Source organism: Neoarius graeffei, chromosome 2 (assembly GCF_027579695.1).
Source record: "Neoarius graeffei isolate fNeoGra1 chromosome 2, fNeoGra1.pri, whole genome shotgun sequence".
NCBI lineage: Eukaryota > Metazoa > Chordata > Actinopteri > Siluriformes > Ariidae > Neoarius > Neoarius graeffei.
The window spans coordinates 41,865,531-41,888,956 of NC_083570.1; the positions used below are offsets into that span (position 1 = coordinate 41,865,531).

Below are 23,426 nucleotides of genomic sequence, written 5' to 3' on the forward strand. Positions count from 1 at the left end.
TTCTTGCATTCCACTGAAGAATGATAAAACCATTAGGCATTTAACCAGCTTGTGACTCTCCATACTTGCTATTTAATATTTCATGAATTGCATCAGCTTTAGTTATAATACCCAAAAAATCATTTGCAGTTTTTACAACTGATCTAATTCGGTCACTCTTACTAGCGTGTTGCATTGTAACATTTACTATGGTACAAATGAATGCAATAAATTCATTTTCCTTAATCAAAAGGGTGTCATTTGTAATGTGTGTTTTATATTCACAACATTTTGGCTCTGGGTTAGACTTTGTTAGGCCTACCTTTGTTAGATGAGACATATTGGTCCAATCATCATTCTGTCTTACAAAGCTAGAGTTGTGGGCATAACTTATTGGAGTCCAAGAAACTTGCTTTGATGGAGAGACATTTCTATTAGCATTGGTGTCTTTCTTAGCTTTATTTATTTCCTTTAATGCATCTGCATATGAGACTTGATAAGTTACTTTATATTTCTGGACCTCCTTTGCTTCTTTCTGTCTCTCACATCCTCCATAAGCAGCACTATGCTGACCTCCACAATTGCAGCATTTTAACTGAACATTTTCTCCACATTTCCCATATTCATGTCCTTCTCCACACTTTACACATCTAAGTTTACCCTTACATTGGGCTGCTACATGTCCAAATCGTTGGCATTTAAAACATCGCAAAGAGGGAGGGATATATTCTCTCACTGGGTAGCACATGAAACCCATTTGTATCTTGTCAGGCATTTCATCTTTAAAGTAAAATAAAATCGATAGGCTTTCTGTTTTCTCTTGACCTTTGGTGAGTCGTTTTGCATCCACTATCTCTCCTCCTTTCAGGTTATTCTTAATATCTTCAATGGATACTGAAACTGCACTGTAAAAAAAGAATAGTTGAGAATACTTGAAATTTCAAGGCAACAGTCTGCATTAAGAATTTTATGTTTTGCCAATGATGTGCCCATGATAATCCTGTTATCTTTATTAAGAATTCTTAATTAAGTCAATTTTCAATTCCTCATTCTGCCAACATAGATTTCTCTTTTTGCTGAACAGTGGCATTCACAGTAGTACAAAAAGGCAATTGAGGTTATCAGACTTTTTTGGGGGGCTTTTTCACCTTTATTTGGATAGGGCAGGACGGGGAGGGATCGGGAAATGACCTCGGGTCGGAATCAAACCCGGGTCCCCGGATTTATGGTATAGCGCCTTATCCACCTGAGCTACACCCATGACATGGGTTTTAAAAACTTTATTTCAATATTGAAGTTTTGTAATTGTGTAGAACAATGAAAAAAGGCATGTATAGTTTAATGATAAATTGTGATAACCTCAGGGGCGTCATGGCTCAGGTGGATAAGGCGCCATACCATAAATCCGGGGACCCGGTTTCGGTTCTGACCTGAGGTCATTTCCCGTCTCTTCTGCTCATTTCTTGTCTCTATGCTGTCCTATCCAAATAGAGATGAAAAAATCTAAAAAAAAAATTGTGTTAACCTCAATTGCCTTTTCGCACTACTGTGAATGCCACTGTTCAGCAAAAAGAGAAATCTATGTTGGCAGAATGAGGAATTGAAAATTGACTTAATTAAGAATTCTTAATAAAGATAACAGTTTTATCATAGTTTGGATTATCATGGGCACATCGTTGGCAAAACATAAAATTCTTAATGCAGACGGTTGCCTTGAAATTTCAAGTATTCTCAACTATTTTTTTTTACAGTGTGGAATCCCTGTTATAACTCCTCTTTTCTTAGCTATTGCTCCTGGGACGTGTGATGTTATTTTATATCCATTTAGTGATGTTTTCTTTAAGATTTCCCTTCACTGATCTTCAGATATCGCAAAAATCATTAGTCTTCCATTTCCTAAGAAGCGTGCATGATTGATTTTACCTATTTCTTTTTCTATGGCTTTGGTGACATGAATGGGGTGTAAATCAGGCCCTTGTTGTTCAAAAACTATGATAACTTTCCAAGCTGGTTCCTTATCAGGTTTACTCATAGGTTTATTTCTCTTAAGTGTTTCTACAGATCCGCTACTATTGCTACTATCTGATCTTCGTCGTCTCACTTGCTTTCTCCTCACTTCCTCCCAAAACATATCATCATCATCATCCACCTTCTCTTTATCTTGTCTATAACCATCTGATTCTTCTGCCATTGTCCACTTTACATTCACTGTACAGTTAAAGTTTTTAGAGTTCAAACCTTCCGCCAGAAAACCTTGACAATGACTCAACCGGCAACTCCCCGCTGTAACTAGTCCCTTCCTCCTTCTCCTCCTTCCTTTTCTTTGCGGCTACCGCCATTTGAATGTGTCCACCAGCAGCCTACCTGACAGTCCGACTGAGTGGATTTTCAAACCAACTAAGCCGCACTACGCCTTTCGCCCGTAGTCAGCTGGGATAGGCTCCAGCTTGCCTGCGACCCTGTAGAAGGATAAAGCGGCTAGAGATGATGAGATGAGATGAGAAAGAATAAGCACCAGGTCATCATCACTTTGTGGAAAGCTCGCGTAATGATACTGAGTTTAATGAGAGCTTAAAATTAATGTTGGGTTAAATTCGTGAACTTTTTTTTTTTTTTGCGCATCTTTTATTTGTGTAAAGACGAGTGAAGGCGGCTGAAGGTTCCAGGATTATACCATGGATATCCATGGATCATACACCACGAGGACTGTTTTATTCGGACTGTTTATTCTTTTAAAAGGAGCAGTTTGCACATCTGGATACACCTTTAACGGTGTGATCAGACACTTTGCTGTGGGGAACGACAAGGTGTTTGTTGCTACCGACTCTCGGCTCTATCAGATGAAGCACGATCTCGTGCAGGAAAAGATTAAAGACATAAAAAGGTTAAACAGCAGCTACCACAACGCAGTGAGCATCTTGTTACCTTTTGAGAAGAACGCAAGTGTGATCATCTGCGGCAACTCAGACTGCGGCTACTGCGAGGTCCTGGATATAACCGATATAACCCGAACCATCTACAGGGAGGAAGCCCTGCCGATTGGACAACTTATCAATGAATCATCTGTTGCGTTCTTTGTTGATTATCCAAAGTCTGATAACCTTGCACACATCTTGGTGGGGAGAGACAATAAGGATAAGGATGGTGTGGAGCATGAATGTCTAGTTTTCAGTAATGGTGTGACATTGCTCAACACTCACCAAAGTCAGCGAGGTGGCATTTTTTCTCAACTAGACTCAACTGCAGTTGAAGCCGACATTAAAATTCCTGATGTTGAGTGGGTCGACGGTTTCCAGGTACCTTCACAGTTTCAGTCCTACCTCTTCGCCAACACTGGGTGGAGACCAAGCAGCCCAAATAAAGTGGTTTTATTCAAGATGGATAACAACAATAAAAAATCAGAAATGACAAAATCTTTGAAAGTTGCGACTTTAAGCTGCTGTGAGGGCCAAGCTCCCTCAAAACTTGTGTCTTCTACCTTTATCTTGTTTGAGTCTTCTCTTTTATGGATGGGAATATTCAGTGCAGAACAACCACACAATCCTGAGAACAACACTGCTTTGGCTATTTACAACATTACTGGCATCAAACTTGAGGATCCTCCTCAAGAAATCACATGTAACCCATCATGTGGCTCTCAGGTTTGAAACACTCACAAAGTTGTCCTAAGTGTACTGTTTAAAACATGTTGATGTAGACTTGTGTATAATTTAATGATCTCCATGCAAGGAACAACATTTGATTTATATGTTACTACTAATCTGTTACTAACGATCTGTTATTACTGATAAGTTGCTACTGATAGCCATTTGTCTTGTTCCTGTAGAAAGATAACGGAAAGCCTGCTGTACCACTTGCTGTGGTATTCAAACACAATTCAATGACATCTGTGGCAGCGAGAAGGAAAGGGTCTTGGACTGCGCTGTACATTGGAACGGCAAATGGGCAACTGATAAAGGTCTGATTCTCTCTCTCTCTCTCTTATTCATTTATATTAAATGGTATAACCAAACTCGATACATACAAAGAGCCAAACAGCACTATTTTTGTGCAAGCATATATGTATAAGATATATATTGTGAAAGATTGGAGACCATACAAAGAAAAAAAAAGATTTTCTCATGTTATATGCAACAACAGTAATTTATCAACACAGTGAAAACAGTACACTTAGATTTTTCTTCATGTAGTTTTATTAGGCTGTTATTAATTCTAATATATAGTTTGCCTATCCTGATATCTGCCTACGATATGTACACACTTTTTCTCTCTATATGGGAAGCTGGTAGCATACAAATTAAACTTTACAATGGCTGTCAAAGGTCATATGTTGTGTTAAAACTACACATAATGATTGCAAGCCTTGTTTTGTGCGATATGACAGCTTGTGCTAGACAGAAATTACAGACCTGGCTGTGTACAAGTGCTATACAGATCTGATGATGACAGGATGGTGTTTCCCAGAATGCACTTTGACCCACTGGATCGTAATTACATCTACATAGCTTTGAGAAATCAGGTGAGTTTTAGCTGATCTGAAGATAATGCTGTGTCAGCACACTTGGATTTTTTGGATAAAATTGTGACAAGTGACCAAATCTATTAATGATTTTTGCATGCATTGCTGGAAATATAAATACCAAATTAAGTTGTTTTAAGAGGAAGTGCTCAAAGTTCTGAGTCAGCCAATTCAGTGCAGCAGTTTGAGCAGATGTTTAATTCCTAATAGCAAGAAGATAAATAATAGCAATGTGTGTGTGTGTGTGTGTGCGCGCGCTGTAGATTAACCGTATTGCAGTAACTCAGTGTGATAAATATAAGACATTGAGAGACTGTATTAGCAGCATGGACCCTTTCTGTGGCTGGTGTGGGATCAACAACAGGTAACCTTCTCAGCTACTCTTGTACATTCCTCATGAATTAAATGTTTATGTTCATTGTGCCATTTTATGTTCAGCTTGTTAACTCTTCTAGCAACCATTGCTTTTTTTTAAAGCCATTATTTATCAGTTAGCTCTTACTATGACTGCCTTGTGTGCGCATTCATCACCAGCCTGCTGCTGTGTAACTGTAACCTTTCTGTGGTAGCAGCATTTATCCTACAGAATGAAATACACTCATCATCCACTTTATTAGGAACATCTGTACACCTGCAGCTTGCACGCAGTTATCTAATCAGCCAATCTGGAAGCAGCACAATGCAAAATTATCATGCAGATACAGGTCAAGAGCTTCAGTTAATGTTCACATCAAACATCAGAATGAAGAAAAAGTATGATCTCTGTGACTTTGATCATGGCATGAAAAAGTGTGGTATCAGATGGGTTGGTCTGAATATTTCATAAACTGCTGATCTCCTGGGATTTTGACACACAAAAGTCTCTAAACTTTGCACAGAATGTTGCAAAGCACAAAAAAAAAATTGTGAACAGTAGTTCTGTGGGTAGAAACACCTTGCTGATAAGAGACGTACAAGGAAAATGCCCGGAAGGACATAATCACACTTAACTGTGGTGAGCAGAAAAGCATCACAGCATGCACAAAACAGCCTCTGAGGTGGATGGGTTTCAATAGCAGGAAACCACATTAGGGTCCTCTCTTATCAGGTAAAAATAGGAATCTGAGGCCATCATGATCACAGACTCACCCAAACAGGACAGATGAAGATTCAGGGAAAAAATGTCCAGTTTTGGTGAGTCTGTGCCCACAATAGCCTGAAATTCCTGTTCCTGGCTGACAGGAGTGGAGTCTTCTGCTGTTGTAGAATGTGGTCTCCACCTCAAGGTTTGATGTGTTGTGCGTTCTGAGATGCTTTTCTGCTCATCATGGTTGTGAGGACTGATTATTACCTCCGCCAAGGAGGTTATGTTTTCGGTAGCGTTGGTTTGTTTGTTGGTTTGTCTGTTAGCAACATTACGGAAAAAGTTATGAACGGATTGCTCTGAAATTTTTCCCAGAGGTGTGACTGGGCACAAGTAACAATCCATTAAATTTTGACGGTGATCTGGATCACCTTCTGGATCCAGGACTTTTTTAAAGGATTCTTTATCATTGCGAGATAGGCCCATTTTTGGAATTTTTGCATATAACTCCGTAACAAATGACCAGTGTGTTTGGTAAAAAAAAAATACACAAAAGGATCTCCGTGAGTTCTATAAAGTCTCAAAGTTTGATCCGGATCCAGACAAAATTCTGGATACTATGATCCAGAACACACAAAAATGAGGGGGTTGTTAGAATTTTTAACGCTGTAAGGTAACAAATGAAGATACAGACATGCAACCAACACTAAACTGTAGCCAAGACTCTGCTGAATCAGTAGTATCTCAACGGATTTGATGTATCTTCAATAGCTATGGAGCTAGATCCAGAAGAAAACCACCATTATATCTCGTATGTGAGAATTAGTATCTCATTTTAGGTGTAAGTCTCAATATGTGGTGAAATGAGCTGCTTGGCAGAGGTCTGCGCTCTCCGAGTGCTTTTCTAGTTTTTGTTACTATAAACTCTTACAGTATTATATTAGACACATTTACTCCTGTTTGGCTTGTTTACTCCCCCTCTCTGTTTCCTGCGGCTCCTGGTAATCACAGTGTAGTCTGACTTCTTTTGTGTCTGAATTTTGGGCTTGATGTTGTTTTGATGTAACTGTGTAATATATAACAATTCTGACCCAACACCCTGACACAGCACTGACTGCAGATTGCAATTATTGTATTGTCAGGACATCTCACAGTAGCTCAGAAACATCACATTATACAATATTTAAAATTCTGTTAGAGCCAGTTCTCTTCTGACTCCAGCCAAAGTGCACATTTAGTCACCATGCAACACCACCAATTGTAATGTTATTAAACTGCCTGGTGCTAAGATTGGTCAGTAAAATTTATGCACAAAGCAACCTGGCAGATATTAGAGGATTTGTGCAGAATGTTGATGGTGTAGTCAATAGTTACAGGTTCAGTTTATTTGTTGTTTTTAAAGGGAAAATGTACCACTTGCATTATCTATAGTATACAGTATATCATGTGCTGTGCAAGAGTACAAACATTCTGCCAGCAATAAACAAAATGAGACAATGACAAAAACTGACAAAAACATATTTATTATGTACACACGACATTGTCGTTTATCCACAAGTCACTTCATGCTGTTACTGTAGTTTTTTTTTGTAGCTACTTCCTGGTGCTTTTGTAATTAGCACGACAGATACCAGAAAAGTGTTCTCACCAGTATGGAACTACAGAATGCAGCTGTGGTCACCACGTGACTCTACAGTGGAAGTGAGGCTGTTTTTGACTTTGTTTGAGAGCTTATTTCTGTCATTATTGAGTGAAGCTCGTTAAGATGTGTGAACGGGACGATCCCTTACTTGAATAGTAATAGTTATAGTTCTTACTCATCTAATGGTTGATGTGGGAGAATACACACTACAAGTTCTGATATTTATATTCCTTCAGAGCGTGACCAAAACTCACAAACCAAACCACTTGCTTACTTGCCAATTCATGCTAACACACAGGCTTTTGGTGGTTATATGATCAATATACAAGCCCCTTGACATGAGGCTTTTAATTTTTCCCTTTGTTTTTGTTCACTCTAGATGTTGTATACAGGAGGAATGTCCAGGGTCACCTTGGATCTCCATTTCTAAAGATGGTTTTCAGAAAGAGCTGGTTTCCTTTCAGGTGGTTTCTGTGACCCCTGGAGAGGTAAATGTTACTGAATGAAATATCAAAAGTATTTATCTTTTTTTAATTTTTTAAAATATACAGTACTTCTTGGTTTTTCTTTGCTTGGTCTTTGTTTTGTTTTTATTTTTATTTTATCGATTGTTGTCCACTCTCAGATCAATCTGAATCTACACCTGTACCTGGATGCCACAGAAAGTCTTCCCTTGACATGTACATTCCAGGCCGGAAATGTGGTTCTGTGTAATATGTCCAGTCCAGTTCCCAAATGCTCCTGCAATTTCTCTGAAAAGCGACTATCTTCTGATGGTCAGTATTTTCATTGTATTCCTCAGAATTGTGTGGGTCATATTGTATTTTATAGGCTTAGTAAAGAAACCAAATTTTTTTTAATGATCATGTGTATAGAATGAAATGATTTTGCCTAACAATATGTAATTCTGCTCCGCTTCTCCAGGACTCCCTATTAACGTGAGGGTCAATATCAGCAGTCAGACTTTCATAGAGACCCTGACAGTGAGGAACTGCCCAAAAATCACAGAGAATGTGAAGTCAGATGCTCAGTAAGAAGATCCATTATTAAAAACTTTGTAACCAATAATCTGTCACAAGAAAAGTTTTGACTTGTTAAGGTTAGACATTTCTCAGAATTCTGAGTTGTTATTATTATGGTAAAGTTGGGTTGAATATTCAATGAACATTTGAATCTTTGATGTTAGCAGCTTTTAAATAGAGGCTTTAATTCACAGTTATCTTATTAACATGATGTATACTCATGTTTTCATCCTTTTATTTGAGGTTCAGTTCATATTTTGCAGAGTTTTTCAACACGTCTCATTGCCTTTAATATTTGAGGTTCAGCATCAGTTTTCCTCTGCGAGTCTCGTGGAAATCTGAATGAACTGTGGTTATTGAGAACAGTTATGACTTTTAGTCGTGTTTATTTTGGGACCTCATGTTTTTGTTTGTTTGTTTATTTTTTTATTTTATTTTAAATTAACCTTGTTGAAAACCTGAGCTCCTGAGTGCATTTGTCCTTCCAGAGACACAAGTTTGAATCTTGACGATGCCACAGTCATCCATGGCCAGGAGTCCAACACTCTCTTTCTCCCCTGTAAATCACAGCGATGCTAGCCAATCAGAGCTATCTACAAGCTTATGCTTGCAGAATACCAAAACATTGATATTAAAGATGATATTCTGCATCTGTCTGGCTATTCATTTGAAAGCTTGTACTCCCAGACTGTATGAACCTTACAGCAATGACAAGGAAGCTGAATATCACCTAAAAGCAGTCATTTTCTGATGATTTTCTGTTGTTCTCTTATGTTGTACTGACTGGTCAGTGAGGTTAGAACGCAAAATTAAATTTGTGTTTAATTTTAACCTGTATGATGTTCTGGATCACACCAAGAGTTAAGTGTCTGACTTAGTGTAATGTGTATTTAATATTTAGGTGTACAGCCTGTGTCTCAGCTGGGTGTTATTGGAACAGCAGCAGCAGGAATTGTACCTGGATTCCTGTATCTGCAATGAATGAATCCATACAAGTGAGTCTACGTAAATTCCTCAGCCACATACAGCATAAAATTGAGACATGACACATGTCTTATTCATGTCTACATTACTTTTGGTTCCTTCATTGGAGCTTTTGCTAACTTTATTTTAAACACATATTTATAATGTAATTTTTATTTGATTAGATTATTAGAGGATGATTAGAGAATCATTTGGTCCTATCTGTGAAGTTCCTACACCACCCCTTTCACAGTCAGTGGTTTCATCAGTCTGGTTTGTTCTATAATTCCCATCCTGTGTCACATCCATGTGCATTTGCGCTCTGAGCACGCAGCGCACATTGCAAGGACTAATGACATTGCACCTGTTCCAGATTAGAGTACAATACTATGGATGTAGCAGAGGAGAGACAATAGACTGAGCAATGCCACCCCATGCCAAGGCAGAGAGGGAAGGAACCCTATTTTTTTTGGGGGGGGGGAACTGATATTCGTAAAGCTGACACAGCGGCAGATGGGGAGGTGTTCATGCCAGGCTCCACCAAGAACAAGACCATCACTTTGCTGCCAGCCTCCAGAAAGGACGAGACCGTTGCTCCACCACCAGTCTCCAGTGAGGATGAAACCGTCACTCTACCACCAGGCTCCAGTGAGGACGAGACCGTCGCTCCACTGCCAGGCTCCAGCGAGGATGAGAAGGTCGCTCTACCACAAGACTCCAGCGAGCACAAGATCTTCGCTCCACAGACAGGCTCCAGTGAGGATGAGACTGTTACTCCACCCCCAGGCTCCAGCAAGGATAAGACCATAGCTCAGACCATGCCATATCACATTCCCACTAACTGTCCGACTCACCATTGGCATGTTCCTCCACGCTTCAGAGACCGTGTCATCACTTGGGCTCACATCTCACCAGCCACGGGCCACTTGGGCATTAAGGGCATGTATCAGCCAAATACTGGTGGCCCCCCATGCTCATCGACATACGTAACTATGTCTTGTCCTGCACCAGATGTGCCCATGCTAGAATACCAGAGCCCATGCCAAAGTCTATGCTAGTCTCTGAGTCTATGCTGGAGTCCAACCCCATGCTAACACAAGAGCCCATGCCAAGGTCAGAGTCCATGCCTGAGTCCAAGCCCTTGTCCATGCTTAAGTCCAAGCTCATGCTAATGCCAGAGCCCATGCTCACGATCCAGTGAGACAGTCACTGTTTGGAGCGAACACAGCCTTCCCTGTGTTTGCGCCAACACAGGACCACCATACCCAACAAACAGCTGTTCAGACCGCCATATATTCACAGTTGCATTTACATACACACTTAAAGCCCACACAGGGCACAGCAGTCTCAGCTTATCCTCCCCTTCACCTTCTTAGGGGTTAAACTGTGCCAGGTGGATTCATTGGTTAAGGATTAATTGCAACAGTACATTGCTATGCTCCATGCAGTACTGAGTAGACCACAACCCCTGAGCTGCCCAGTTCTGTCACACTGCACCCCATTCTGAGAGTGAGGCATCTGTAGTAATGGTCTCCTGATGGGATGGTAAGGAGCCCATGGGTATGGCCTGGAGCAAAAATGCCGTGACACCTTGAGTTTCCTGTGGCAGTGCCACTTGGCATCCAAGTAGAATCTTGTTAGAACCTGTGTCTGTCTCAGTTCAGATGCGTTGACGTAAGAGCGCTCTGGAGCAGGGTTGAAACAAACCACACGAGTTAAATCAATCTGGTTTATTCAGGCACTGCTCAGTGATACACACAGAGAGCAGGGTTTATATACATCAGAAGCTTGCGTGACAAGATAAGTAAGGGGCTCGGGGGCACAAGGTCAACTCGCCAGATAAGGAGTCGTTTTATTATACATGAAAGAGCAGAATGTACACCCCCTAGAACAGGAGGGTCCAGGAATGTGGTTTCAGTGAAACTAGAAGGTACAGAGAAAATAAAAGAGTATGTTCTCGCGATTATGCACGTTTACCAGGGTGTGAAAGGGTCATAAGTTCAGTACAGCTATGCACGAGAACACACATACAATCTTACAATCCCCTCTTTTATACTTTGTTTACAGAGTATAACTACAGTTTAGACTCTAATGTATTGACAGACATAACAAGACTGATTAGTATGTTGTTTAGCAGTCCAATTGGCAAATCGCCAAAAAACGTTGTCCTCGTGGCTGGCTTGAGCGGGATTCCCTGCTCCAAGCGCTAAGACCAATACCAGAAGGAAAGTCATACTGGTCACTGACTTTGTTCTTTCTGTGTCCACAGGATGTAGATGATTGAAGGTAGCCCAGGCTCACGTGTCTTCCAGATTCCTCAGTTCAGAAGTCTGCGGGACGCACCGACCATCCCCTCTTTGTAGATCAGCCGAAACCGGATCACTCCGGATGCTGGAAAGGGGATCCCTGAAAAGGCCGTCAGCTATTGTCACAGCAACTTTCTGAAACACAAAAACCTGTTAAGCATCAACAATATAGATTTCTATTACATTGGAGCCTTCTTTATTCGACTGGCATGAATCCACTGTGGAAAAAGGTCAGTTAGTACAGCCGTTCGAGTTACAGCGAGCACATCCGTGGGTTCACTGTAGGGTGGTTCCTCTAGAGGAGTGCCTAATTTAGCGAATTTCTTTACCAACACTTTATCCCCTACCTCAAAGGGGTGAGTGGGTGCCTCAGGAATGGGAGGCTTTTTGGAATTTAGTCTCGTCCAGTACTCATCCAACACCCGCATGAGACCCACGGCGTACTCACTGAGATGTACATCAAGATCACTCGTTCCTATAGCCTGCATACCTCTGCGCCAGGGTGTAGGAAAAGGCCGGCCCATCACGAGCTCGTACGGAGACAGGTTGTCGAGGGCCACTTGAGCGGTCATTCGCATGTCAGCGAGGACTAAGGGTAAAATTTGTACCCAGTTTTTAGTGCCGGTTTCTTGCATTGCCTTGCGCAGCTTACCCTTGATTGTTCTATTTGCGCGCTCCACAATGCCGGAGGATTGTGGATGGTACGGGATGTGGAATCGCCAAAGGATTTTTAAGTCTTTACACAGTTCTTGTGTCACCTTAGAGGTGAACGGCGTACCTTTGTCAGAGTCTATCCCTACCGGGAGGCCATAACGCGGAATGATTTCTTGCGTCAATTTGTTTACCGCCGTGCGAGCGTCTTCTTTCCCGCAAGGGAAAGCCTCCACCCATCGTGAAAATTTGTCGACCATGACCAAGAGATACTTAAAGGGGCCCTGTTTTGGCATGTGAGTAAAGTCAATCTGCCATTCCTGGAACGGCGTGTCAGGTATGGGAAGGTGCTGATGTACCGCGCCTGGTTTAGATGGATTATTCTGGGCGCACGTTAAACATCTGTCTAGAATGTGATGTACATCGGTGTGTATTTTGTCGATGCAAAATATTTTGGATAAATCCTCCACTACCCCCCTTCGTCCGCGGTGAGTGGGACCATGAAACTCGCGGACGAGAAATGGAGTGCAATGTCTAGGCAAACAAAGGCGGCCCTGAGCATCGATCCGAACGCCGTCAGACGGCTGCGCGCCGCATGAGTCCCAGAAATGGTTGTCTGAGGCCGAAGCGGAGGCCTGGAGGGAGATCAAGTCAATGTCCGGAAGAACGGCACTAATCATACGGCTGGATGAGACCAGGGAGAGAGTAAGCGAAGGCGGAAAAACACCGGAGGCAGCCGCGGCTTTGGCAATGCGATCGGCGAGAGAGTTTCCCCTGATCTCAAAAGAGTCCCCAATACAATGAGCACGAGTCTTAACAATGGCTAAAGAGCGCGGGAGAAGACACGCTGTAATAAGATCAGTAACAAGCGAAGAATGAGAAATGGGCTTACCGTCTGCAGTGGTGAACCCACGCGAAGCCCAAATCCGACCAAAGTCGTGAGCAACGCCGAAAGCGTAACGTGAATCAGTGTAGATAGTGACGTCTGTGTCCTGGGCAATAACACATGCACGGGTTAGAGCGTATAGTTCGGCAGCCTGAGCCGAGGAGAAAGGAAGAGAAAAAGCTTCAACAGTTTCATCAGGAAGGCGGCACACAGAATAACCACACACGAAAACGCCGTCAGAGGGGCGTGAGCACGAGCCGTCCACAAACAGCGAATCACCTGAAAGTAACGGGGTGGAGCGTAAGTCGGGGCGGATACTTGTCTCGAAAAGAATGCTAGAAATGCAGTCGTGTGTTTCAGAAGGAAGAAAATCATCCTGTGAATTGAGGAGGCGCTGAAGCGCGTGCGCGAGAGAATCAAAGGAGGAGGAGGGCTTAACAGTAAGGTTTTCGGTGGCCAAAAGAATAGACTCGTATCCAGAGCGACGCTGCGCAGATAAATGCTGGGTACTGAGGTTCTTTAAAACGTGCACTACATCATGTGAGGTGTGGAGAACGAGCGGGTGAGACAAAACCAGCCGTTCAGCGTCCGTGACCATGACAGCACATGCAGCCACCGCCCTGAGGCAAGCAGGGAGGCCCTGTGCCACAGAATCAAGAGTTTTAGAGAGGAACGCACAAGGCCGCATACCCCCCCCGTGCTCCTGCGCCAAAACCCCAGACGCAGTTCCCTGCTGGTTGCACACATATAAATGAAACGGCAAACGGTAATTCGGAAGTCCGAGAGCAGGGGCCGAGCATAAAGCCTGTTTCAAGGCCCTGAAGGCCGTCAGCATCTCATCAGACCACACCAGGGGCTGAGTCAAAGGGTCCGAGTGCAGAATTGCAGAGCGCAGACACTTGTCATAGGTGGAACAGTCAGGAATCCACTGGCGGCAGTAATTGATAAGTCCCAGAAAAGCCATGAGGGCGTGTTTCGTGGCAGGCACCTGAGTGTCTAGGATGACCTGCACACGCTCGGGGCTGAGCCTGCGGGAGCCCTGGGAGAGATCGTGACCCAGATATCGAACAGTGGGGAGGCAGAACTGAAGCTTAGTTCGTGAGACCTTGAAACCTTCTTGCGCCAGAAGGGAGAGGAGAGCGAGTGTGGCTTTAGCGCAAAGGTCCTCGTCCTCCGCCGTTACCAGAAGATCATCCGCGTATTGGAGCACGGAGGAGCCCGAGGGGAGGCACAAACCGGCCAAGGCGTCCCTAACCACGGCTGTAAAAACCGCGGGGGAATCGACATATCCTTGGGGTAACCTGGTCCATGTGTACTGCTTTCCCCTGTGCGTAAAAGCGAACAGGGGCTGCGTGTCGTGGCCCACAGGGACGCTGAAAAAGGCAGAACAGAGGTCAATCACAGAGAAAAACGCATGTTCACACGGAATCGAGGCCATAAGAGAGGGAACGTCTGGAACTAATGGGGCGACTGGGATAATTAACTCATTAATCTTACGCAAATCCTGGGTGAAACGCCACGTGCCGTTGGGCTTCTGCACCGGATTCACTGGAGTGTTATAAGGGCTGACACAGGGAACAACCACACCTTGCTCTAGGAGAGAACACAGAACATCATCAATGCCAGACAGTTTAGCTGGGGAAAGGGGGTACTGTTTTACATATACTGGCGAAGAGTGTTTAATGACCGCCTCGTAAGGGGTACAGTTAACAAAGCCCACCTCGTCCTTATGTTCCGCCCAAAGAGAAGCTGGAAGGTCAGAAAGAGAGGGTGTGAGGTGGGTAACGGCACAAGCAGCATTGAGAAGGTTATGGGGGAGAGAAAGAGAGGTGAGGGCAAGAGCAGCCGACGAAGTGTCGTCTGGTGCGTCAACAACCATGTGTGAGCCATTAAAAGAAATAGAAAGCCCTAGGAGGCTCATGAGATCCCGTCCAAGCAGGTTAAAAGGGCAATCAGGCATGCAAACAAAGGAGTGAGAAAACTTCAGTAAAGGATCAAGGGCACAAGTAACAGAAAGGGGGGGCGTGCAACTGGAATGGAAAGGAACCCCTTCTATTCCCACAGAGCTTACAGACCGTGTAGATAAAGGACCCGCATATTCCCTCCCCACTGAGGACATGGTAGCCCCGGTGTCGAGTAAAAAAGGATATTCAGTCCCTGCCAGGCATAAAACAATAGTGGGAAGATCTTCGTTAAGAGGGGAGCTGAATAAAAGATTTAACATAGCAACGGTCGGGGTTTCATCGCTCTGAGGGCAGCCCTATGGGCGGGCAGGATTTCTCTGCCCTATGGGGCTTGAACCGGCGCGCATGACGGGTTTCTCGCGTTCCTGCTCATCTCGCTGTTTCGCATGACATTCTCTTATCCAGTGCCCCTCTTTTCCACAATAGTGGCACTTTCCATTTCTCCTCCCTCCCCCGCCGCGCGGTCCCGTTCGGCGACCCCTCTCCTGTCGTCCCTCCGCTCGTCCGCCCGGCACGACGGATAAACATGCTTTATTCGTTTTACAGTCTAAAAGACCATCGCTCTCCAGCGTGCGCACCCGCTCCCCGGCCTGGCGGAGGACCAGATTATTCCGGTCACTCCAGTGATGTTTTAAAACGCTCTGTATTTCGGGGCGACAATTAGACAGAAAGGTGGACAAGAACATTGGGTTCGGGTTTGCCAAATTAAGTTCAAGACCTCCCAAATGTTGCCAAACTTCCCCAAAGCGCTTCCAGAAAGCCGACGTCAGCTCAGAACGCTCCTGTTTGCAATTAGTGACCTGTGACAGGTCTCTATTTGCTTGTTTTAAGGCGAGCAGGTATCGCGTCAATTGCTCACGAAGCTGCTGCAGCGCGTTCGGCGTGTCCTTCCAAAAGAAGGTAGTCACGGTGCGCCGACGCGGGCGACCGTCATCCCCTTCATACTCTTCCTTAATATTTTCAGCTTGATCATTGACGGGGGCGAGAACCTGAACGTTTTCTAACAGGGCTGTCTCATCATATGCGCCTCCTAATTTATTTTGCAGAATAAACCGGTAATCAGCTCCCGTAAGCTGACAATTACGAGAAACATTAATTAACTGATCAACAAAAAGCAAGGGCTTATCGGGTGACGGAAGAAGCGAGATGATGTCCTTAAGAGCCGACGGGGACGGAGGAGTTATATCAATACCACTGCGCTTTGCGACCCATACACAAGCAGCGTTTTGTGGCGGATAAGGACGCGAGCCGGCGTCTGGTCCCACATCGTCGGGATTATCCCAATCGTCATCATCAGTGTCATCATCGGTATCGTCACTACTTTCTTCGTCTTTGCCGTTCTTGGCTGATGCAGGCGCACCCTTTATCCCTCCGGGACGCTGCCCTCTGTCAACCGTGGGGGGGGGGCACGCAGACACAGCAGCCAAGGACGGATAAATTTTAGGAATCGTTTTTACAGATGACGACGATTTACCAGTAATTTTTCCAGCCTTACTATAAGGTGGAGGTTTACTATCTAACGAGGCTGGAGGAGCAGAATGAGATTTGGATTTTCCTAGCGCCGCCTCCTCCGTTTCCTTGGTGACAGGTGCAGCCCGAGGCTTCGGGATGGATTTCAGGACTGAACGGGGAGTATAAGCCTGTTTAAAATTATCCCAAATCTTCTTCATATCATACCATTTGGCATATCCATCCCGCATATAAGGGCGGTCCCAATCCGGATCGCCTAAGCTTTCATAAATCATACGGTGCGCTGAAGCAAGAAAGCCTGGATTAAACGTCCCATCACGGGGATACGATGGAATCTGAGGATTTGCCTCCGTCCACCCAGCCAAATTGTCCAGCCACGGCGTAACGTAATAGCCTAAACCACACTTATTCATCCATTCGGCCGGGGTTTCCCCTGGCGCAGGCTTAGGGAACGAGCTTCCCATCGTACAATGACAACAAACGGATCTGAAGAGGAACAGACAACAAATATAGTACAAATTTGTATAGCGCGCTCTTCCTGGACTCGAACCAGGGAAAACTGTCCTCCGTAGGACACTACGAAACTACTGCCAACCAGGTAGTCAATCAAACATGTCTTACCTGATTGAGAGTATCACGTCGGGGTCACCAAATTGTTAGAACCTGTGTCTGTCTCAGTTCAGATGCGTTGACGTAAGAGCGCTCTGGAGCAGGGTTGAAACAAACCACACGAGTTAAATCAATCTGGTTTATTCAGGCACTGCTCAGTGATACACACAGAGAGCAGGGTTTATATACATCAGAAGCTTGCGTGACAAGATAAGTAAGGGGCTCGGGGGCACAAGGTCAACTCGCCAGATAAGGAGTCGTTTTATTATACATGAAAGAGCAGAATGTACACCCCCTAGAACAGGAGGGTCCAGGAATGTGGTTTCAGTGAAACTAGAAGGTACAGAGAAAATAAAAGAGTATGTTCTCGCGATTATGCACGTTTACCAGGGTGTGAAAGGGTCATAAGTTCAGTACAGCTATGCACGAGAACACACATACAATCTTACAAATCTGTTCAGCCACATCTGAAGGGAGCATAGTGACAGCAAGCCTAAGGGGACCAGAGTTACAGCAGCTGTCAATTTGTCAAGGAGGTGCATAAACTGGCCATAGGGTAACCATTTGCCTTCTTGGAAGAAGAGAAGAAGGTGGAGGATGACGTTTCCCCACTGAGATGATGGACAGGCCTTCATGGTGGCCATGTTCCGAGCCACCCCCAGAAAAATTATTCTCTGTGTAGGAACCACACAACTCCCAGCTGGGCTACATGTGTAAGAAGAAGCACTGTGTTCTGGGCCACCTGAGACCGGGACTGTGCGCAGATGAGCCAGTCATCCAGGTAAGGCAGGACCTTCATGCCCCGTGACTGCGGTGGTGAGAGGGCTGCTGCCATGCACCTGGTGAACATCCATGGGGAGAGTGAGAGGCTGAATGGGGCACTCTGAACTGAAAATGATGGCTCTGAAAGGCAAACCACAGGAATTGCCTGTAGTGTAGCACAATGGGCACATGAAAGTAGACATTCTTCAGGCTAGTTGATGTAAACCACTCCCCTCTGGCAACAGGATGCAAAACCTCTGCAAGACTGAGTATCTGGGACTTCAGGATTTTCAGGAATCTGTTGAGTCCCCTTAGGTCAAGGATAGGGTGGAATCTACTGTCTTTCTTTTCTATGAGAAAGTAGGCTGAATAGAACTCTTCTGGTTGTGACAGGGCATCTACTGGCTTGATGGCACCCTTGTCCTGGAATGTGGACAGCTCCTGGTTCAAGGCTAGGGCTTTTGCCGGGTCGTGTATGATGGTTATTTTGACCCAGCCCAAGGTTGGAGGCCAGTGTTGGAACTGAAGTTTGTACCCTTGGGTTAAGGTGGAAATCACCCAGGGGTCCATGGTGGAAGCAGCCCAGTAACTGAGCTGCTGCTGGGAAAAACTGCTGATGACCAGCCCTGGGGCCTCATTGTCTGGCTCACCTGCTTCTAAAGGTCCTGTGGGAGCGACGGCAAGCATCCAAGGCCTGAGATCTTCTAGAGGGCAGACGCCTAGGTACCCGAAAGTCCTGGGCCACCTGCTGAGCAAGCTGTTGAGTTGGGCACTGAGACCTAGGGTAACCACTGGGGTACGTTTGTGGGTGAGAACAGTGCTGGGTAGCAGCTTAGGAACCCCCAGGCCAGCTGGGAGGAGGCACACTCCTGCAAAGCCCAGAAAACTACTGTCTAGTTTGCCTGGCTTGAACTGTGTGCTCGAGTGCCTGTAAGGCTGCAGACCCAAACAGCTCACCAGGTTCCATCAGAATACTGGGGAGGGTCCTCCTGCATGTCTCAGTGAGGGGCCTGGTGGTGAGCCTGGATGAGAGTGGGCATCAACCATCCCAGCTCTCTGGACATAAGTGCAAAAGCCTGCAGAGATGCATCACTAAAATTGTGGATGGAAGCATCCAGTGTGATCTCCTGCAGGGATGCTCAGAGAGCAAGCATTAGGTGTGATAATGAGTTACCTATGCATCCCATGTGTGCCCCTGCATTATAGGCCTTGGAGAGCAGGTCAACTGTAATGGACACTAGGGGCAGGGACAACTTGCATCCTGCCTCAGAGTCTCATCAGGAGAGACTATGAGAAGAGCTATAGTCCTCTCAACTGCTGGCATGCGGCTCAAGCCAAACTTTGCTGCATCTTGCATGGCTGCCAGGGTTTGGCCACTGGATGTTGCATGAGAGAGGGATCTAGAATCCCTCCAGCATGCATGCAACTCCCTCAAGTATTCATCTGATGGAGGCACAGTAAAAGTGGCATAGATTGGACCATGTAAAAAAAAAAAGCACTGGCAGGAGCTGGCTGAGCTTGTGGAGCATCCAGCTACGGGCAGGCCAGGGCCACATGAATGATGGCTCCCATAGAACTATCCTCTGAACTGTCTCCAGAACTGCAGGCTGAGGAACATGAGCTCACCTCAGAGGCACGGGAGGCTGCATTCTGGGAGACTCTGTCTACCCCATGTTCAGCAAACTCAGTGGTCGAAGCCACCATTGAGAGTAGTTCATCCTCCTGAGCCAACATGGCCACAGGAGGAACAGGAGCCTCCACATCCGCTGCACCAGTTCCAAACTGGAGGGCTAGGAAGAAGGATTTCATCTGGTTAAGCTCCTCAGTCAGCTGGTCCACCTTGGAGGCAAGTTTGGACTCTTTGGTCTTCTTCCTGGAGGAGGTGCCCTCAGTCTCAGCAGCCTGACACTTTGACCAGCTAGATTGGGCTCGACTCAATCGCTGGGCTGGAGCCAACTGTTCTGGTGATGGAACATTCCCCAACAGCTGTTCCACCTCAGCCAGTTTAGCAGCCCTTACTGCCCAAGGCATGAAGATGCAGTGATCTTCTGAGAGACCCTCCCTCAGATTCTTGAGGCCAAGGCACAAGGGACACATTATGGTTGTTTCAGGCTGCAGAGAAGCCATACAGGCTGACCAATAATGGTTGCTCAACATGGTGGCAACCAGCAAAATACAACACACAAGAAATAACAGCAAATGCTGGGAGAGGGAGTAAGCACACTACCATCACCAAGAAGGGTTGCAACATACAGTGTGTGTGTATATATATATATATATATATATATATATATATATATATATATATATATATGAAACCTCCTGCATTAACTATAACACCAATGGTTCTATGCTGGGAGTTGGAGCAATACCACTGCCTTCACCAGCAAAGATGCCACAACACAGCTTAGTTGATACCAAAGTAGCAAGTTAGCTCAAACAGAATACTGTTGGCAACTGCAAGAATCAAAGCCAATATAATGTATCTATGCTGGAGTGGCACCAAGAGCACTGCCTTCACCAACAAGGGTGAGCTTGCTGTGGTTACAAAGACAGAAAACATATACCACCGAGTTATCTGCAGAATAAATGAATTAAGGTAAACTGAGCAAAAGCGTCAGCTGAAACAAGCAGCATAGCCAAAATTTTTGCTGTTAACAGATAAATTCAAGTAAATAATATTGGGAGTGGGAGCACACACAATGCCTTCACCAACAAAAATGGGTCCAACCAATGTTGTTACTGATAATTCAAGGCATAAACACAGAAAATCAGCACAGCTGAGTTGTCTCCAGAATGTACGAGTTAGGGTAAACCAAGTGAAAGAAAAATCAAGTAAATCATACTGGACATGGGCGCGCACACACTACCTTTGCCAACAAATCTTAGCTTGCTATGGTTACAACCACAAAAAACAGGCACAACCAAGTTATCTCTAGAATATGTGGATTAAGACAAACCAAATGAAAGCACTGATTGAAACAAGGTAAGCATAGCTGCTAACAGAATAAACAAGTACATAATACTGAAAGTGGACATGCACATGCTGCCTACACCAACAAAAATGGGTAACTTCCAACCAGTGTTGTTACCGATAATTCAACCAATCAATAGGCGAGTACGTAAGTAATACTTACGAAGTAAACTTATCAGTAAGTTAGGTACATAAATAGCTGTAGACCAGCTGAGGATAATGATCCGAGCGAAAGGAGCGAACACAACAAACTGCAGCAAACCTTTCACCAGAACATTCGCTTGTCACAGCCTTTGGAGGGCAAGATGCTCGCAACTTCAACAAGTTGTCACAGAGCTACCCACAACAAACAGTTAAAAACACATGACTACTATCAGCTTTCTTTTAGTAAATCTCAGTGATGTGCAGTCTACCTGCAAGCGAGAATATGAAAAAGAACAGATACTCTGATTGGTACTTGAAAAAGAATAGATACTCTGGTACTTGGAACTGCATATGCGTGAGATGGAGACATCCAGTGCTTATGCCTCTGGCGGTCAGGACGGACAAAATAGAACTGCACTTTTTCAGGTCACTCGAGATTTTCTCACTTTACAATCAAAACCGCTGTAATTATTATGACTATAATGATCTAACTAAAGCCTCGCTCACAAGCCGCCGTACGTGCTGCTACAGGCAGTCTACGGTAAAAAATTTGGCAAAACCATGCTTGAGACTTGTGCGACACTTGCGTGTATTCAGTGCCGTAAAAGGTCGTAGACTGCCCGTGGAGACTTTTGTACCTGCACATGTAAATTTTACGGGTCTTACGACAAATCAAGAATGCATACACTACGTTCAGGACCCGTACTCCTTTTGTATGCCTGAACCAAGTCAGCAGCGCGGCTAGTAGGGGCTTTTTGTGATGACAGTAAGACGCATGAGTGACGCACGGTCATTGTACAAGTGACGTGCCTCAGAAGTACTACACAAGTATTCCACACTTGCTATTTGTGCGGCCCGCAAGACAGAAGTACATCTCACTTTCTACCCCTATGTGTGGCATGCACGCAGCTCACACGACTTGCACGGAACGCACACGACTTGCACGCAGCGCACGCGATCTGCGCGCAGCGCATGCAACGCTTCTTCTTTGGTCCCATTTTCTAAACTTTAAACTGAAAATTTTTTAATTTTTCCCACAAAATATCCAATGTTTTTCAGTCGAAAGACAGATGCAGAATGCTGCAGACACGCTGGTTTTATACCCACTCCTGGCTTGCATCACACGCAAGTTATGAGTGATTGTAATGTGCTAATCACATGCGTCACACACGCTTCACAAGTGCTGCCTGTATATGTAGCACAGGAAACTGGTAAAATGCAAGTCACATGCACTCCACACTCACTGAACACGCACTGATCATGTGCATCAGATATACGCTTTACACGGGCTAACGGCACAGTTTTTCCCATGCCTCGAGGAAGTCAGGTGTGTGACCTGTACTTGACAAGTTCTTTGCCCGTACTCCTCCCCCAAACTTTCTCCCGGGTTCACCGCTACCCTGCAAGCACGGCTGCGAGCTACCAAACCCTGCAACCCGTGTGTGTCCAAAACACTTACGGCGGGTTGTGAGTGAGGCTTAACAGAAACCTAACACAAGTTCACATTTTTGTTAGTCTTCATTCTTCCTCGGTTTCTTCTTCTTCTGTTATTTTTTAAATGCAGTTATAATATTTTTATTCATATTTTGTATCATCCATCATGGCCCCAACATTCACCGTTGTCATTGTTTGCTTCAGCTTTACCCTAACTCTCCTAGATCATTATTAATTATACCCATGTTCTCTAATGTCATCCCTATCTGGGTTTGTGTCTGTGTTGTGTTGTTTTCTTTGTGTGTACTCAGAAATTTAGCTGCCTTTTCTCTGTTCTGGTTTTTAATCTTTCCTAAATTTATTTACGTATATTTATTGCTTTCAAGTTAGTATTCTGTATGATATTTTTTTGTTACATTTTTGATATTTGAATCTTTGTGGTCCTCAAAAATAATCTAAAATATTTGGCTCAAATTAAACAGAGGCAAAAGTACTAATACCTGAAAAAATATACACTGATGTACAAGCATTTCTTATGCTTATTTATTATTTACTTTCTGTTTACTCATTCAGAAGTTAGTCATGCACACACACACACACACACACACACACACACAGAGTGATGAGTTAATAAAATTGCACACATCAGGATTCAGAAGCGTAACTACAGACTTACTCATTACTTGGATAGTTGCATGAGTCAGACCTTTGACTTTAGCTCAGTTTTCTTCCATGATTTCGGCTTGAGTGAACAGCAATATTAAGACTAGAATTAATGCATAAGTATAATCTGAGGCATTGATTATTTCAAGAACTGAAGACTTAAAGTAAACTGAAAGTGGTCAGTTTTTCTTTCAAACCATCATGTTTTGATTTTCACAAGAGTAAATAAAACAGATAAAACATGGCATTATTTTATTGAATTGTACAATTAAAAATAGTGAATTAAAAGAGAGAAAATTGCCTTCATCCCACACACACATTTTATGATTTCATGTCCTTGATTTCATTAAGTCATGCAGAAAGTTAACTGTTAGT

General features: G+C 44.3%; 1 protein-coding gene across 1 annotated transcript in view; it reads left to right on the forward strand.

The window, feature by feature from the left end:
* The first annotated feature begins 2,485 nt into the window (after positions 1-2,485).
* LOC132881597 (plexin-C1-like) overlaps positions 2,486-23,426 on the forward strand; it is a 53,927-nt gene continuing 32,986 nt past the window's right edge. Inside the window, exons 1-8 of the mRNA XM_060914252.1 lie at positions 2,486-3,620; positions 3,806-3,937; positions 4,364-4,498; positions 4,762-4,862; positions 7,583-7,691; positions 7,829-7,979; positions 8,128-8,233; positions 9,127-9,220. Coding sequence (XP_060770235.1) covers positions 2,655-3,620; positions 3,806-3,937; positions 4,364-4,498; positions 4,762-4,862; positions 7,583-7,691; positions 7,829-7,979; positions 8,128-8,233; positions 9,127-9,220 — 1,794 coding nt within the window. The 5' untranslated portion in view covers positions 2,486-2,654. The remainder of the gene's footprint in view (positions 3,621-3,805; positions 3,938-4,363; positions 4,499-4,761; positions 4,863-7,582; positions 7,692-7,828; positions 7,980-8,127; positions 8,234-9,126; positions 9,221-23,426) is intronic.